This window comes from Ambystoma mexicanum, chromosome 10 (genome assembly GCF_040938575.1).
Source record: "Ambystoma mexicanum isolate Mex_15411 chromosome 10, UKY_AmexF1_1, whole genome shotgun sequence".
NCBI lineage: Eukaryota > Metazoa > Chordata > Amphibia > Caudata > Ambystomatidae > Ambystoma > Ambystoma mexicanum.
The window spans coordinates 79,453,312-79,472,458 of NC_090932.1; the positions used below are offsets into that span (position 1 = coordinate 79,453,312).

At 43.7% G+C, this 19,147-nt stretch overlaps 1 protein-coding gene across 2 annotated transcripts in view; it reads right to left on the bottom strand.

Annotated features, from left to right (window-relative positions):
- Positions 1–19,147, bottom strand: part of DIS3L2 (DIS3 like 3'-5' exoribonuclease 2) — a 2,640,663-nt gene that overhangs the window by 1,132,616 nt on the left and 1,488,900 nt on the right. For both annotated transcript variants that reach the window (XM_069617547.1, XM_069617548.1), the window contains one exon: positions 10,952–11,031. In XM_069617547.1, coding sequence (XP_069473648.1) covers positions 10,952–11,031 — 80 coding nt within the window. The remainder of the gene's footprint in view (positions 1–10,951; positions 11,032–19,147) is intronic.

Sequence of the window (19,147 nt, forward strand, 5' to 3'; positions counted from 1 at the left end):
GGATGTTATTCAGGAAGCCTTGCACAATTCAAAAATGTGCCCGGCATGGACTGGAGCCTCCCGCTCCATTATGTTTGAAATCTTTGTGCTGAAACCGTGATGTGCAGGTTGTGCCTCTCTCTCTCAGAGCTAGAAACGAGTGTATCAGAGTACTTGTGGAATAATAGCATCATTGCTCAACATGTTACGCATTTTAATATTCTTGCGCACCCCTCGGAAGGCGGCCTTGTACTGCCGATTTGTTGGCGTTGACTGTTAACTTTAGGTCGGACATAAAAGTAGTGTAAACTTCTACATGTTTCTGTAATGCTTTTGGGGTGTGTGCCATTAATACCATATCATCTGCGTATGCCAATATGGGGAGGGGTTTGGTGCCCACCCTTGGGTAATTGGCCTTTGAGTCCACCAAAGCGCTGAAGCTACCTCAAAATAGTTTGTGCACTGCCCCTGTTCCCCAAATAGTACACAAGCTCTTGTATCCTCCTGTATCATTTGCAGTGTTTTTATTAACTTTTATTTCAACCTGTTTGATAGCTAGATTCAGGTTTCCTTATTCCTGACTCTTTTCCTACTTTTTCTTGTTAACAACTTAGGGACTAAGGCTACACTACAAGTACAGGAGACTGACAGCTCTCCCCATATGAAGGACAGCCAACATTCATCAACAAGGGAATCTTTTGCCTTAGGTAATTTTCGCACAACATGTCCAATATATTTATCTTTGATGAATATGTGGTTACTACTGATTACTACTGTATGATCTGTCTTAAGTTCAAACTTCAATCAATGTAATGAGATATTGGACAATAGGATATAAATGGATCGTCCAAAAAAGTTCTTGCCCATTGGAAATTTCACTATCTTTTGTAACTATTGGGACTAATATGCATGTACTTTAATATTATGTCTTCCAGATTACTTTAAGAAAGAAAAATTATGCAAATTGTCCCTGAAGAAGTGAATTGTTTCACGAAATGCGTTGGGCTTCTAATAAATCAATGGATTTTTTCTAAATATACCTAACTGTGTCAATGTGTTTTGATATATGTATTCATATATGTCACTACATAAATTACCTACAGCTTAGTACAAATCAAACTATTGAATCAATTACCTAACAAACAATCAAATATATAAGGACTCCTCACAGAGCCACCCATAGAGTGCAGAGGACAGGAGTTCCCACATTTGGGAACTTGTTCTATTTTGCTTGATTTAAAGTCATGTTGAAAAAGTCTGTCATGGAACTTTGCAGCTTTTGTGAATCGTGTATGGTTTGAAGAGGCTCTGCTCCGTGCCCCAGAATACCTATATTGAGATCTAAATTCATGCCCACCACTGTATGTTGGGCAACTATCAGGTCACATTTCGCTCATTTTATCCTACACTTACATTGTGGATTAATTTCGTACAAGTCCAATTGAGAGTGGACTACAGTAGAGTGGGAAAGATGGCCCTGTCTCAGGACCAGCCTCAAAGGGACGAGGTCATCGACTATTTCCTCAACAATTGCAAAATCCACAATCAGGTGCAAATCTGGAGCGTGGATGCAAAAATAATCGATTATCGATGTGCCCTGTGCACTTGCGAAAGTGCTCATACCGGCATATCTGAGTTTATGCGTCCGTTTAAGGCACACAGTCCCCATTCCATAAACCACATATTTAATTGTAGCCCCCTGGAGCACATCCGATCGTCTGACATTTGTGGGCATGCAATACATAAGTATTCGCCCTCGTCTGCAATATCAATAGATCTCCCATTGCCCAAAATTGCATTAAAATCACCTCCCAAGACAATTACTGTATGTTCTGCAAACCAGGTTTACGATTGTAGATTCAAACAGGTCTTTTAAAGCCCAGAGTGGATTAATTTCTGTGCGGTGTGAGCTATTATAGAAGTTTACCAGCAATAATTTGTAGCCCTGCTCAGGTGTCGCCACTAGGTATTGGAGAGTGGAGTTAGTCTGTTCCAGGGCTACAGTGTGACAATTGATACTAGATTTTATCAAAAGTGCCCACGCCCCCCCCCACCAGAAAACAGTGACCCCTTTTATTTTTTCATACAGGGTTTGAGAATGAAAGATATCTGTTCAAACGGACAGGCGCTGTCGCCCATGTCTCATGCAAGAAAATAATGTCGTAGGTCATCATATGACACTATGTCCTTCAATAGTTTAGATGACACCCCTGCTATATTCCAACTAAGAAGCGTGCCAACATCTTCAGGTTGGTGTGCCTACTCTTCAATGGTCATAGAGACCACCTCGTCAGGCATCAAGAGGCTTGGCATTTGGTCCCCCGCCAAGTTAAACTGCCCTCCTCAGAGGGCTGTAGTCAATCCAATTCCTCGATTTCCCTGTAAGGTTTGAAAGCAGTTTGAGGTAATAATTGCCCCCTTCCCCATCCATGCACCTCTCGAACCCACAAATGCGGGGTTGTTAACCCACCCTTCCCCTTTTTCATCAGCCATTCCACCTGCTGAGAAGTTAAGGGATCACAATGTGCCGGGTAAAATGCTGCTATGGGGACAAAAGTGCTTGTATTACTATTAGGTCCCATCTTGTGCCACTTAGGGTTAAGTGCTGTAGTCAAATAGTCCAGCATGGCCAGGGCCACTACTGTGACTATTAGACAATCCCACTCTCCTCTTTTGGAGGTAGTACCTATCCGAGAAGCCCTTCAAATCGTCACAATTCCCCATGGATTGATCTTCATTCCAGGTAAACTGGTAGAAATCCATTGGGAGGTTTTGTTCTAGGGAGACTGGTTTCTACCACCCCTTCCACTAAACACAGGACACCCGTGATGACTCCCACGAGCGGTGCAGCTTTGGGCGGAAGATTCATTACAATTGTACTGGGAGATAATGTCATACCATCACTGTGTGCCTTTGTTTCATAGGGGAGCGGTGTAGGTGCTTTGGGACCTTTAGGGATGTGTGCGACAATCATGCCACTTCTAGGCCTGGTCTGATGGGTTTGCATAGGTATTACTAGGGCGGGTTGCGTATTCCACTGAGTTTCACTCTGGGGCACTGGGAAGGGCAGGTTTGGATAACTAGCATCCTTGGGCATTATAGGACCACACAATTTTTAGATAGTCTGTTGACGTTCCAAAATATCCTTTTTCAGGCCTCTGATTAGGTCGTCCAAAATTGTGAGGGGAAATGCTAGTGGATTCCCTAAAAGATGAGATACCTGTAAGGAGAGGGCTGGACTTCTTGTCCAAAACATCCTCTGGGATTCTAAAGTCGCTGGATGAGTGCACAGAATTCTCACTCTGTTCAAGTGATGGTTGGGACAGTTTGCTCCCTTATGTATCCCCTTCTGGTGAACTGTATCGAGACATTACTAAATCGCCTATGGGCCTACTTGAAAGAATTTGTATTCCTGCCCCCACCGGATTACTTAAGTTCATCGGACCCACTATATAGGTGGAGCTCATGTTTGAACGCTATGGGAGTGGTAAATTGCCTACCAATACACCTGGTTGTGAGAATGCAACCTCAATTGCTCTTAGTATTTAGAATTCTCTCCTCAATTTTGCCCACCATTTGTTTTTAATAGTCGTTCAAAGAGGATTGGTGGGAGGTCTGAGCCCCCTTTGCTTTTGGGCCAATGGTGCGGGATTTACTCTTTTTACTTTTATGACCTGTGGTGGGTCACTAGCCTTGCGCTTGGACATTTTAAGCGCAGATTTGACGGGTTCAGGAAAGGGGGAACTGTGCAAAAAACAATGTCAAAGTGTGGAACGTGCCAATAGTGCAAAAAGTGCAGTGTGCAGGTAGAATACCTCCTCTTTAGCCAGGCCGAAGATTATGTAATGTTGCTGGGAATTGATGGTAGCATTTTACAAACAAATAGTGGCTAAAAAGCCAATAGTTAAAAACATATATTTTCTTAAATTCAAATCAGAAATAAAAATAAAAATGCAAGAAGTGCAAAATGTGCAGGTAGAATGCCTCTTCTTTAGCCAGGCCGTAGGTTGTATAATGGAAGGCTGGCGATAAAATTGGTATATCAATCAATAAGAGAAGGGTTAACTTGTGAAAGAAGAATAAAGATGAAGTGAGAAATAAGACAAGGTACTGTTTTGCACCTAATAAAATACATAAAAAAGACGATTAACTTCAAAAGTTCATGCGGTAGTGATGCTGAATTAATGAATTGATATCCAAAAAAAGATTAAAAAAATGTCTCCAAAAGAAATGATAAAACTACAGTTCCACAATTAGAAGGAATCCGGAGGAATGCCCGACTGGCTCACGGGGTTGCCATAGTTTGACTCCCCGGCCTCAGTAGAATAATGCACTACTAATATAGTTCCCACGTTGTAGGTGAGCGTTGGTGCCTGCAAGTACTGTCAAGCTGGTAACAAAACCACTTCCGCCACAGGTGAACAAAGGACCTTGACCCTCGAGAACACAGGAATCAAAGGAGAGCAATGCTCGCAGCCCGTGATCCGTGCAAGCCAGGAAGCTGGGAAGTTATTCAATCAAAATCAATCAGATAAATCCACCTGGTGGGGGTGATGGGAGTACAGGATGCACCAACACTGGGCCAAGTCCGTTCTCATCGTCCACCCACCTGCACGCTCCCTCAGCAGTGTTCCCGGGCCACTAGGGAGAAGTTCTAGTCAATAGCAACCCAATGCAGCACAGATAGCAGCGGAAGACAGAAGGAAACCGCTGATTAGTTCCGTCAAAGAAGCAGGAGCAAGGGATAAAACATCAGCGTGCCATCACCCAGTGCCTCAGAGGACTTCCAGGAGCTAGCCAATATTTTAAGTAGGCAATGATAGAGGGGAAGAGGGTTTCCTCACTTCTCACTGGTGTGCCACTGCTTCGCTTTGCTCCCCCTTCGGTTTCGCCGTTCGCAGTCCCGCAGGACTGCAAGACGGTCCTTAACCCGTCCTTCGCCGCGGCATTTGACGCAGGAGGGTTTTTTGAATGATATGAACGCCACGCAGGCGTGGTGATGCAGGTCCTTCGTCACAGCATTGCCACAGGAGAGGTTTTGAATGTTATGAACACCATACAGGCATGGTGAAGCAGCTCCTCCTTCCCAGCTCCAAGACTATCCTTAACCCTACAGTCGTTTTATTACCATTGGAGGGCCAGAGGGTAGTGCACAACCCTGAGATCTTACCACCTCTACAGCAGTCTAACCCCCCCAGACATGCTTGAAAACCTAAGGGTACCAGGTTGGTGTGCCGGGTAGGAGACAGTAAATCTGTATGACTTCTACCACTGCCAAGAAAGATTCAGCGAAAGTCAAGAAAAGAAAATGTGGGATACTATAAATCCTAGAGAGTTGGTGATTGTGTTCACTCAAGGAGGTGGACCTAGCCTAGGTGAGAGGGGCACCAACCATTCTGTGGGGCAGGTCAAAACTAAACTCTCTTGCTTACTTTTGATCAACTTTTCTCTTCACTGGAACATATTGTTGGGTTAAGTCTGTTGATCCCTCCGCTATGACCCTAGACATGCCTTGCACCCAAGAAGCAGATGTTCCTTAACAGCACTAGATATGCAGACTGCCGTTTGGAGCAGAGAAGTGCTGCACAACATTAAGTACTCCCTTCATCAAATGTTTTACTGGCGTTCCCTATTGTTCCTTCTGGAAATTCATTAATGTCCAACTCCGCACATCCAGCACCCTCTGACATGAGCTACATAGGCGGACCATTAGAAACTTCAACTGGAGCATCCAATGATGTGATGCTGCCTTTGTTCATTTTGTTTTTTGAATGCCTTAACATTGGTACCTAGATAGCATTAGCAGTCCACACATCCGTGCTGTACAATAAACCTTCCCTCCTTCAAGGCTACAGAATTCCACACACCACCAAGTATTTCCTGACCATCAAGGTATATCAGATGCCCCTTGTTAAAATGGTTTTTGTACAACCCCCCCTGTTGCAACCACGAACCCTAGTGGGGTTAAAACACACTACTAAAAAGGGAATCCACCCATCCCTTAAAGGGAAGCAAAATGGCAGGGCGACCAGGCTTAAATCTCAGGCAAGGGGGTAAAGTAGGCGAACACAAAAGGTACAATTAATCTACACTCCTATCCATAGACATATAGCCATACCGATATACATTTATTTTGTTACACAAATAGATTTCTATTAGTTAAAAATAATTACTTAAGCACATAATGAAGCAAATAAACGGACTGTGTTTTAGTCATTGTTACTTTATTAGCATTTGTGGTGGCATCTATCCGATTTACCTGCTTGGTGAAGTCATTTTTCAATAGCCGCTCGGAGCACGGTCACCTGACATCTCACACTGGCATTACTGTGCCGAGCGGGATGGTTGCATACTTTACCAGGCAAAGTAGTTGCAGCGTTGTTGCTCGCCGTATTTTAAATTTGATACTATGCTTGTGTTTTAATTATCCTTCTCCCCAAACTTCCTTTGTGTTGTTAGTCATTGGGATTACTTCATTAGCATTTGTGGGGGAATCTATCAGACGTATCTGCTTGGTGGAGTCTTTCTTCACTGCATTGCAATGTCAAGGACCTGTAATGTGGTTTCCAGATGATAGTGGTGTCTGGTTGTCATATACAGGATTGTTTTGGTCTGAAAATGGACAAGACAGATTTTCCAGATTGATTTGTAAAGCCACATGACAACAAGATGACCTTGACATTGTAGTGCACTCACAATCTTTGGGCCAGGCACAATGTCATGACTACAGGAAAGATGTGATAGTCAGAGTCACTGAAGAGAAAGACTAGTCTTACATATAGGAGGCAGCATTCAATGCAAAACTTTAATTTGACTACACCCACAGGGCTTACTACACCAAGGTAGGCTTCCCAGTATAGGATGGATTGTCATGTCCGTGCCTGAGAGGACGGGAAAATGAAGACTTACACGGTTTTAAGTTGCAGTTGTATTGAGATCTTTTGGCTGAATGTATGAAATAAGATCAGGAATACTGAGAGGGATTTTAAACGAAGTCTGTCGTGGCACTACCGGGATAACCATTACAGAATGGGAGATGCCTTTTCATACTACCATACTTGGATTCCCAGCATTGATGACTACAAGACAGGATATCGCTATGAAATAGCATGACAAACTGCAATCCTCTCAGCCAACCTTGATTAGAGGAATGGACAGTGAAACCACGTTTGAGAATACAGTTGAAAAATAGAAAACTTTACATATTTGGACCTAGATAAACATCATTTATTTTTTAATTGGGATGAAGGAAGACCGCATGTTTATACTGATCATTGTGAGGACCCGGCAATGAGACAAGGACACAGAGGAACCATGAAGATTGCTATAAACCTTTATTTAAATAATAAAGGCATTGGAAAATGCCTCACTGTTCCTAATCTAGAAGGTATTTCCCTACCTCAACCAAAAACTAAGGGCTTGTCCTGTGTCAAGATGTTCAAAGCAAAAATGTCCTGTGTCTGAAATATTGTCTTTGGCTTGAAAAGTGCACAAATGTTCAAGTTCAACAAAAAAGTAAAAATACAACAATGGATAATGTTCACAGTTCCAGGGAATAACTCCAGTAAAACAAAAGTTCAAAAGAATAACCAAGTTCTCTATAGCCCAAGATGATAACCCGCTCTCCCCCTCGACCCCCTTCTCTTAGTGTTGCAAGTTACTCTAGGGAAAATTGCTCCCTTCCCCAGGGTCTTTACAGATTATTATTTTTTTTTTATTTGTAGGTTGTTCACTTCTTTTTAAAGTATTCTTCAATGACATCCTTAGCCTGAGACTCTTTGCCATAGTCCTTGACAACGACACAGCTGCAGCCAACCACCTTTCGGGGTTTGCCTTCTCTGTCAATTTTACAAAGGCCAACCCACTCACCGAGCTTCTTGTTGTCGTCAACTTTAATCAAGTTGATTTGGTGTTCAGCACAAGTGCCTCGACCAGCTTGACATACATGGGCTCGTCGCAGTTTGAAGCAAGTACACAAAGGTGAGCTTGACGTTTGTTCAATGCAGTTCAAAATCCTATGGGCACAAATTTTCCTTGGGATTCTCTTTTCCACAAATGCAATTCACATTCGTAAGGGCATGAATCTTCCTTGGGATTCTCTTTTCTACAAATGTAATTCAAAATCCTAAGGGCATGAATCTCCCTTCTGATTCTCTAACTCACAAAACACCTAGCATGCTCTTCCGGCCAGTTTCTCACACATAGTTCCTTGATCTAATTTAGGTGTGGGTCCCAAACTCGCAAAGCACTTTGGAGAAAACCTCCTGCCAGGTTTTCTCCAATCTCTATTTCAGTCTCTCATACGTCCTGGTATACTCACCTAACAGGACAATATCTCTAAGGGTATGATTCTTCTTTCAGATAATATACTTCAACAATTACACTTATGGGTGCACGTCCCAGTCTCGCACAGTGCCTGGTATACTCTCCTGCCCGGTCTTAATTACACTGTTCATTCTCACTGTCATCCTGCCAGGACAAACTCTCAAAGGGTTTGAGTCTAGCTTGAGAATTCTTTTCACCATACGCACAACACTTGTTTTTTCTGAATTCAATTTTGTCCACTTGGATTTCACAATGTCCCAGCTCCCTTGTTCACTGCCATGGAACAAAGCCCCTCCCTTCTAGGTTTCTGTGTAGTCCACATGCAAAGTGCTCTGGTATGCTTTTATTGCTTTCTCTGGCTCACCACTATTTTTAGGCGGCTTCAGCATCTTCAGAGTGTGCTCCTTCCACATGGTTCGTGCTTCAGTAAGCGTTGCCATCTGTAACACTCCCTGGTCCTCTCCCTGCTCTGGCGTATGTGACAGAGCTTCCCCTGCTCCATGTTTTCAGTCGGCGGGCTGCTCTGTCTCGTGTACCTTATTCGCTCATATGTCCACCTGATAGGTCGATTCTCCCAGCAATCACTAGCCAGTCGGGTCTCTCCAGTTCTGCAAGGCTTCATCTTTGAACTCCCATGGTAGGGAGCTCTCTGGAGCCAATCAGATTCCTCTAACAGCTAGACTGTTCACGTCCGTCTAGTGGAGTAATCTCCATTCTGGTTGCTCTCTTCCTCGTGTCAGTCTTTGTTACGGATAACACTGCAGGTGTTTGAGAGTTCTATGACTAAGTGTTGGGGAATAGTGAAGATTACTGCCACAATATGCCATGAGAGCCTGAGATACTGAAGAGGTGTCCCTAAAAAGGGAATGTGGGATAGCATGTCTCACCCAATGATTTTGCTTCACCCGCCCCCCTGAGGGTCGCCTCCCCTGTGTGGTCCTCCCTCAAACAGCCGCCTCCAGGATCAGGTAGTGGCTGCTGTCCCCTGGCCAAATGAGGAGAGGCTACCTCTGAGAAAGGAGTGATGACATCATCAGATTCATCACATCATTAAGAACCAATTTGGTAATATTTGTTTGGAAGCGTAACAAGCTTTGGAAGAGTAAACACAGGTTGCAAAAAATAAGCGGCAGGCAGCTGATACAGCATACGTACCCCGGCAGGCTCGGAAATGGTATCAAAACTAACGCATTGCAATTGTCTGATTTGGTACTATTTTCTTACTTTACTTAAACATTCGTAAAAATTCCAAATTAGTAATGAGAGAATGTGACAAAAATAAAAACTTCATACTGATCTAACGCAACGTAAAAACTGCAGGTTGAAAGACACTGCAGTAACAAAATCTTAGAGAGTCTGCAACTTGTCCAAGATCCAACAAATGCCTGCCAAGCTACTTTGCGCATGCTAAGCGGTACTGCCTCATTTCAAATGAAAAGCACATTAGAAGTTCAGGCACAAGGAAATTCATTATTTTTACCTTTCCCCTACAGTGCATAAATCTCAGACCAAAGTGTGAAAAGAAAAGGCGTAGATTGCTGAAACTGAACAGAATATGGCCAACGAGCCAGCACTTACCAGTACTTTGTGATGCAAATTTCTGGGTCTTAGTCCAACCTAATTTTGGGAGTTACAATATATATTGAATATGCATGCCAACCGAAAGACACGCCACTTGTTTTCCATCAGCTCATTTCAAGCTTCAGGAGAACAACATTTAAGTTCAAGAAGAGCCTTCAACTTGTACCGATATATATCTTTACACTCCCAACAATTGCTTGGGAAATTTTTCAAATAAACTCACTGGAGTAACAAAAGGATGGGAGGCAAAAGGGGGCTTATGTGATACAGAAAGTGGTCACCGATATGACCCTCCACCTAGAGACATACCTACCAGGGTCCCTGAATAGTGGTACATGATTGGGGGAAGCCACTGATAGAGCCAATATACAGATTAAACAAAACCCACAAATCTTTGAAAATATTTTTCTGTGGCTTCAGATTCATGGTTGGTTTGTCCGCCCTCTCGCTTAGGCGATAAGAGTACAAAGGAAGTCAATGGGGACAAATAACCTGTGAAAGGAAACAACAAAAAAGAACAAGGATTGCCTGCATCAGATTATTTTATTCCCTCCAAAACAAACCTGGTGTCCAATTCACCATTCCAGCCCCTTCCAGTTTAAAGCATATTTGTCAACCATACCACACTGGTGTTGGATTTGGCTGGTTAGAAATATAATACAGTGGCCTTTGAAAAGAGGCTTCACAAACTAATGCACATATGGAAATACTTATTGATATGTATGTGTTTTATATATGTTTTGCATTCACACATTTTTTTATGAAGCACATTACAATAGACCAAGCAATAACAAGAAGATAATCACAAAGATTTCAAGTACTAATAGCATTTGAATTAGGTTTTTCTAGAAGTCCATTTACTACACCCGAAACAACGAGAGGCAAGAGGCAAAACAAGTGCATGCGTTATGTTCAATGTCCAAATGCTTTTTCTTGAATGAGATCCAAGTCTTCTACATTTGATGCCTATGTAGCTTTCCATTTCTAAGTTTAGCAAAAAACAGCCTCATAATCAAAAACGGGAAAGTAAGCCACTGGAATAGAAGGCGACACAAGGCCATCATACCGTCAGGAAGCTGCTTGCAAGACAGAGCATCATCGAGGTCCCGGGCAGTGGCTGGGTCGATGGTGAACACACATTCCTTCCTGTGAATAGAAAAAGGTAAAGAAGTTGTAGCATTTCCTTAAAAAGTGTCCTATGCAGTCGTGGCTAGTGCAGCAGCCCCACAAACTGGCCTCCTAGGAGAACTCTAGACCATACCTGAGAAAGCCACTGAGAAAGCAGCAGTAACACTTGACACCAACAAAAAAGGATGCTCCACAGAACTTGCTTCTTTCTTTTGGTTTTATGGGCCATCCCCCTTTTTACCCCGCCAACACCTTCCCAATAAACATTACCCTGTCCATGCTTCAGAGAGGTCAGCTTCATACAAGCTCACTCTTCACTCTTGATCTTCTCACACTTTGTATGTTTTGAGTTAAAGTTAGGTTTATACAAGAGGAAATTGCCCACAAGGGCAACATAGTACAAAGTTGTGCAACTGAATAAGCTCAGATAGAGTATTAAGACAAACAAAATCACCAATACATGTTTCCCATCAGGATTGCAGTTAGTTCTTCCTTTAACCACTGTGCATGGTTTTATTTTAGAACATGCTCTTATGCAACATAGCCTCACCCAGTACCATCTCAATAAAGAGATCACCCCTTAATGAGCATGTATGTGTTGTGCCCTGCTCGTTCCCTGAACTGTGTTTCCCCACTTGTTCTCATTGCACCAAAAATATTCTAACATTTATAAAAAATGTTGCTTTGTGTAACCATCTGACCTATGTAAATTCCTTCGAAGAAACAAATGATTTCAATTTGAAGTGTAGTAGAATTCGGTTTATTTTGGAAATCAAAGAAGTATTTACAGGGTTTTGGATTGGGCCTTTTGGTTGTTTTGCTCCTTTAAACAAATAACGAACTAACTTATGTTATTTCTTGTGAACTACACATTTCTCTGCCTGAGCCGAGTATAAAGGTTATAATATCTAGAGATTATATAGATGCTACTGGCCATAACAGCAAACAGGCCATTGCAAACCAATAAGAAGAGAGGCTGGGTATTTTTAAGCACCATAAGACCGAGAAGATCAATTGTTACAGGTAGTTTACTTATTCATCCCCTACACCTTTTTAGCAGGTTTGCCCTCAGAGTGGGAGGTTTAAAGGGGACTCAACATAAAAGCTTCCCACAGATTTTTCGTATCTAACCAGGACTCTTGAGGTACCCACAAGCCACTCATGGGAGAGAGCTCCAAAATGTGTTCATCACCAGCTCCTCACTCGAACAATCAGTAACCAAGAGCATGTGCAGAAGTTGCAAGGAAAAAGACTCTCCAACACAAATTGGAGAGATCTATTCTCCATAACCTGGAATTAAACAGCTGACAAGACAGTCATGGTTTGGAAGCCTTGTGCATCCGACTCCTTCTAGTGAACTGTTGCAACACTCATTTTCAGCTTTGAATGAGAGAACGCCCACATGCAGGAATTCTTAAGGGCCAGTAGCAAGCTAAGGAAGGACAAGGTTCCTGGTACAGTTGAAATGCAATGGTGTAATGGTCTACTGTAGGGGTGTCGATGGAGGAAGACACAAAAGGGGGCATGGTGGTGGTTATTAACTTATTTGTGCATAAAAGGGGACTCACTATCCTTGTAAGAGGGGGTTCCATGCCTCAAAACTAGAGGGTCCCTCAGAATGTCCATCAAATTAAACTGCGTGTGTCGAAACCTACTTCTATCCCTCACACTACAACTAAAGAATAAACTAACTGAAAGTTCCTTCTTCCGGAGAATGGCTCCCTTCTCCTGCTACTCGAATAGTGTCCATAAGAATGTTCTCTTGCAACAAAAATGCAATGGGGAAGGACATCCTTCCCCTGGCTTGCGGGTTTCAAACATCATTTATACAATTCCACGTCCAGAAGAATGGCTCCCTTCTCCTGGTGTAGATCTATACAATTTCCACTAAAACCAGGGGGAGTAACTTCCCTGTCCTGGTTTCTTCAGCACAACTCCCACTTCTTTCTGCCAGACATTGCCGAGCAAACATCTTGGGTGTGAGGCCCTTGTGGCCTGAGGATTGCATTATCTTTAATTTTCCAAAGCTTCCTCCAACATGGCCGACGGGTTGTTCGAGATGTCCTGAGGCTCCCACCTGCCGCCTTCGCCTCTGCTGATTGGTCCCTGCAGTCCACTTATCAATACCATGCCCGGAAGCCAGCAGACTAACGCCACCCCTCCCCCCCGATAGGGCCTACTCAAAGGGGAGCGTCTGCCCTGTTATGGGCGGTGCTTGAGGGGGCTCCCTCCCGTTCCTGCAGCTCCGATCACTGATATCCTTCTTCCAGTCTCTTGTTAAGGCAGACACGGTAAGCTGATCCGTTTTAATCCTACCTCATCACTGACTACAGGCCTTGCGGCGCTCACTAGACCCATGAGCACCTTTCCATTATCGTTCCTCAAGGCACCACTATTACATTCTGACTACATTGTCTTTCAGTGCCCTGTGCATATCTTTGACCGCTTTTGCATATAATGGAATCTAGATGTTTTAATCAGTTGCTGTTTTGACCGCCTAACATGTAAATCGAATCTAGCTGCTTTTAAATGGGGGGTGCTGGAGGATTTCACTATGGGTGACATTTGCAATATTCTTCAATTTAGAACTTGGCACTGACATGTATTCACAACTTTCTATTTCATGGATTACTCACCACAAACAACAAGTTACATAACTGATGTCTCCCCCACTTACCTTGGGTGCAGCTTTTCCAGTATGCCCACTTTATCTGCCTGACCAGACGCTTGCCATTATATCTAGTCGGCACTAAGCACTTTATGTTACCACCTTCATACTGATCATTGTTCACTGCCTTAGACACAAATACAGCATCATTTTCTCCTAGCAGTGTACCAAAGGTCCATTTTTAGAACTTTCTATGTTCATATACATTTTGATGTTATTGTGTGAATTACTTTTATTCTTTTGTAATTTTTGATACTAATAAAATATGATTATATAATTCAATGTCTGGCTGAGCCTATTCTCCCTTTCACTGATCTGAGTCGATGGTATCTTATTTAATTGTGTATTAATCCGTGTGACCATCCCTTCTTAACTTTTGAATGTAATGTTAATAGGCAAGAGAGCCTGTACAGTTGAAAGCAACAAGGGGTGGGGTTGTGAGGGAGGTGGTGAGGTTGGTAGGAGCCAAGGTAGGCATAGTTGGCAAGGGAGCCTGGACGGCCGTAGAAGTAGGTGGCAAGGGAGCCTGTGAGCAAGAAAGCAGAAAGTTGATAAGCCAAGGCAGGAGCCTATCAAAAAGTAAGAGGTTGGGTTGAGGCCCTTGTTCCAGGATGGTGCCATGATGTCCCTGGAGGTGGAAATAGGGCCGTCACAGGTGGGGGGCACTGGGGGTTACAGGAGGGGCAAACTGCCCCAGGCCTCACGCTTGTGTCCATTATCGACACATGGGACTGTGATGTTTGCCCACTACCCCATCAATGATTTTGCTGTTTATTACAAAGCTTTTTGGCTTTTCAACAAACAGCAAAATAATGGGAGACAGCAGGGCTCATAAGTGAGCTCTGCTGCCTCCCGTTATTCAGCTGACAACGTAGACATGCTGAATGACAAGAGAGGACTCCTCTCCTGTCAGCCAGTGTGTTCACGTTGCTCAGCGTGACCACAATGACTGATGGGAGAGGTGTTCTCTCCTGTCAGGCAGCATGTCTACGTGTCGGACTGCCGTGGCTGCCCGGGTGCTTTTGAAAGGTGCATGGAGGTACGGTAAGGGTTTTTTATTTTAAATTGAATGTGTATATACGTGTATTTAAATTAAATGAGTATGTATATGTGTATGAATGCATGCGTGCATGTTGATGTTTGCGTCAATGCTGTTTTGGGTTTTATGTATGTGTGCATGTAAGTTGTGTGACTGGTGGGTGAATGCATGGGTGAAAGTGTTCAATGTGAATGTGTGTGCAAGCCCACCACTAATGCAGGCCACTTAATTAAGGGGTGGAGTCATGGCATCAGAAGTGCACATAGGCTAAAATGTTTGGGGGCCAAATGGGGCTGGGGGTGGGACTAGCCCTTCAAATGTTGGGAGAGGCGCTAACTTCAGGGGCTGTGAGGGAGGGGCAAACTTACTTGTGTGGGGGCACCTAAAATCTTTCCACATTCGAATGAGACTACTCTGGTGAAGCTTCAATGTTGGAAGCAACTAGCTCGCTCCTTAATTTCTGAAATGTTACACTGCTGTAATAATGAGATTTCTTATGTCACCACTTGCCTTATTACTCCCCTGGCATGCAAGTTCTAACCCAGCATCACAATATCAATTACCTAAACATGAATTCAGGTGATAAACGTGAAATGGTTTATGTTAGTAATTGCAGGGCCTTTGTTAACAATGAAGCCCAGGCACCGTTTAATGTCTTTGCTGTGTTCCGTCTGGCCACAACGTTGTTGGTCAGCCCGGCAGGGGGTCGATGACTGTTTTGAAATCGGATAGTGAGTGGGGCCAATAAACCCATTGCGCTGTCAGTCTCCCGACTAAGGGATGGAGTTTGGGTCTTTCACTCTTTGCAGTTGAAAAAGGCCCCTAAGCAGCTGCCCACATGGTGGCAGTTTTACGACACAGAAAACTACTGAAAATGTGCAGCTTTTAACCACCTCGCTGCATTATTTTGAGTTCATTATTGATTTAATCACTCCACAGGTGCCTTGGCCTATTTTTCCAATCTGTACAGCCAGGGGAGCCCCCCAAATATCACAAACAAATTGGCCCCCACACATCTTTAACCAGCCCTGCTCCCACTTCCCTCCCAATTCCCTAAACCCAGCTGGGAAGCTGAATAGCTATTTCACCTTCCCTTTGGCCAGTAGTCGTACCTTTCACCCTAATTCAGAGGCTGTTTACTTTCATGATGCTATGCTAATCTCTGGAGAGGTGGGCCATCTAAAAACTGAGACCAGACGTTAAGACTTAATCAAAGATAGTCTGTAGATATTGCATGGATACGCTTTGTGCTCTGCATGTTTGATGCTGCTGCCACTCCTTAACGAGTTCTATGAGCTGGCAACACACCGAAAGAGGCCTTCTGCCTCAAAGTGGGAGGGCTTCAGCCCTCCCTAGTCAGGGACTGGCCCCAAGTCGAGTCAACAAAGCCCAGCATTTTGTGACAGGGCTAAAGCCTGATCAGCTCAATGGTGTTGCACCCTGTGTGTCTTTTCCTGAATTCCCAATAAAAACAAACACTGGCAAATCCAGCAGTTTTGGCTTGTGCATAAGTAGTAGGCATTTGCCAGGCCCTGCTATTAGATGCTCATGTACTCAAACCAGTTTGCACCTGCTACCATCAATGGCCAGGTAATACTAATGCAGCAGTGCCTTTCCCATGCCTACATGAAAGCCCAAACTGTTAGCATTGCCAATGCTTGTTTTTCTTTACCCTTGATGCACAGGACTATGCATCAAGGTTAAGGCAAACATCCTACCTGGCTAAATTGGGCCAGATTGAATTTAGGCCAATAAAGCCAGTAATAACACTTAAGGTGCTCAGTCACCCTGGACATACTTTCTGTGGCATGTCATTGTTACAGGCTGTGAGTCTGTCCATGGTAATAATGGGATATATTGGTGCAGCCTGCATGGACATACATGGGAACAACCTAGCATATGTTGTGTGCAAAGGCGGCACGACATGCATTGGAAAATGTTCCTGTGCATGGTTGGTGACTTGCAACTATTGGGTTTTCCATGTGCTTCCATACAAACCCAATTGCAAACTGTATGGATTTCAACCAAATTTTACAAAGAAAGTGCTGTAAAATTCTTATTTTTAACCCAATGTTTCAGAAATGTCCTTGGCATTGGGAAACCCCCTCAAACAACCCTTGTTTGGTTTGGGCTTCCTCATTTAGCTCTGTCGATCCTGCATAATTGGCACACACATTTAAGCCTCTTCAGTTCAGACATTTACCAGCCTCCACTGTACGCCATCTGTCACGGTGTATGATGTGTGTTTTAATGCCACACAGGGGCAGGGGTGCCCCTTAATGCTGGCATCACACCCACATGCTGTCATGCCATCCTATGTATATGAATGCATATGATACAAAAGTTAGTCTGGCATAAACCTTTCTACAGTAGAGAAAAGCAACTTCGCTGTAGTTAATTGGCAATTCTCGTAATAAACGATAGTTGGGTTCCTCCACACAAACTCAAGGGGAGATTTCTTGAGTCCTGTTTGCGGAGGTGCCGCCGCTGGCCCAGTGCAGAAAATCTTAAGGGGGCCTCACCAAATGTTTTGCCCCGGTCCACACTGTATCTTGTGACAGCCCTGGGTGGAAAAGGAGGTAAGAAAGGCCTCCCAGAGGGTACCACCATTTATGTGTGAGGAAGAGTAAGGAGAGAGAAGAGCAGCCATATGGAGAGTCCATAGGTTGGAAGAAGGAACGACAGAGGATGTCTGTGAGCGTCTCTTTGGCGGAAGCACGGACATAGGTATCGGCGATAGGAAGGCCTGGGTTCGAGACCAGTATGGCCTTCTTGAGTTTCTTCCTGCCAGTCTTAGTAAGAGGTGAAGGATAGGAGATGGAGAAGCAGTTACAGACGATGGGGGAGATGTAAAGCACCATAGTGAGGGGCACAGAGTGTGGGACATTTAACCAGGCAGAGCAGTTGCGGTGCATGGGAAAAGGTAGGCAGGGAGGGGGCAAGTGCACAGGGAGAGACAAACAGGATAGGGAAGAAACGATGGGAAATGAAGAGGGTGAGGCAACAGATAACATACCAGAACAGAGGGGTAGCCAGTCAGCACATTCACAAGAAAAACAGGATGTGAACATAACTAAAAAAAAAATAAAAATACATTTTTAAACAGCAGCAAAACATGTAGGAGTGAGTACAGCTAAAATAGGTTTTTAGAAACCACATTAAAACATGTAGGATGTGAGCTCAACTAAATTCGATTTTTTTCACTTTTTCCCCTTTTCTTTTTTTGTTTGGTCAATAGGTATAGCAGCACAACAGTACAGGGTTGAGGGCAGTCGAAATGTATGCCCAGAATGAAGAAAAGTCTTTTGGCCTGGTGCTTGGACAAAAGAGGTTCCTTCTGAGATAGATTAGTGAGATTGTCAGCAGAGGTACATGCACAAGTCTGGAAGATGATGCAGGCAATAGAGCAAACAGTCAACACTTACGTGATAGCTGGGGTTAGGGGGGAGTCCCCATAGCCCAAGGCCTCCTGGATGATGTACCCAGCCTCAAGATGCTTAATGATGGTGCATTAAAGTTAGATGGTGTATTAAAGTGAGCCTGATCTTCCTTCTGCCATTGATGTTTTTGTGGCTAAATCACCATTTTTCAATTTATCAGTGAGGCAAGATGTTATGGGTGAAAAGTTCGGAATCAACATCTCATAATACTCGGTAAGCTACAAAAAGGCACTTTGTTCTCTTTTGGTCTTTGGGGTAGATGTTTCCTACACAGCCCAGACTTTTTCCAATTGGGGTTGGACTAATCCATATCCATTACCGTTATCTCCCACGAGGTGTAGTTTTGAAACGTATATGTATTCTTAAGATCAGCGTGAACCGTGTTGATAAAAACAACAGCTGAAAGGGGTGCAAGTGGGACTTTAGTGGCCACGCTCCACGTTTGTCATATTGGGCATGGGCAACACTTGACTATCCAGTGTTGCCAGCAAAGCCATACTTTATTGCTTTCTTCCTGCCTGCAATGACATCAGAGCCTTAGCGTCTGATGCCGCCATAGTCTCTTTGTTACTGAAAAGGAGTGTGCCAGTCATTAATTTTGTGTGTTCATTTCTTCCTTTTTATATTGGCACTAGAGACTCATCGACTACCAATGGCATAGCTTCTCTGCAATCGAAAAGAGAAGTGTGCCGACTATCTTGTGTGTTTGAGTTGCCCTTTTCCCTCTTTTAGCCTTTGGTGATCCGGCGTGAGAGTAAGAAATAGCTTTTAAGATCATATTGCGTGCCTGCAGTATAACAACATCCTTGTGTGAGTTGTATGACTTTAGACTAGGTTTGTGGGTTAAGTACACATAAAGGTAATAATATGAATCTACGTAGTCACGCAAAAGGCGAGGTGACCTCCGATGATAACCCGCCATGCTCACTGGCTCCCACCGAAATGGAACCAATCTGCAGGGAACTTGACCTTCCTAATGATTATAAA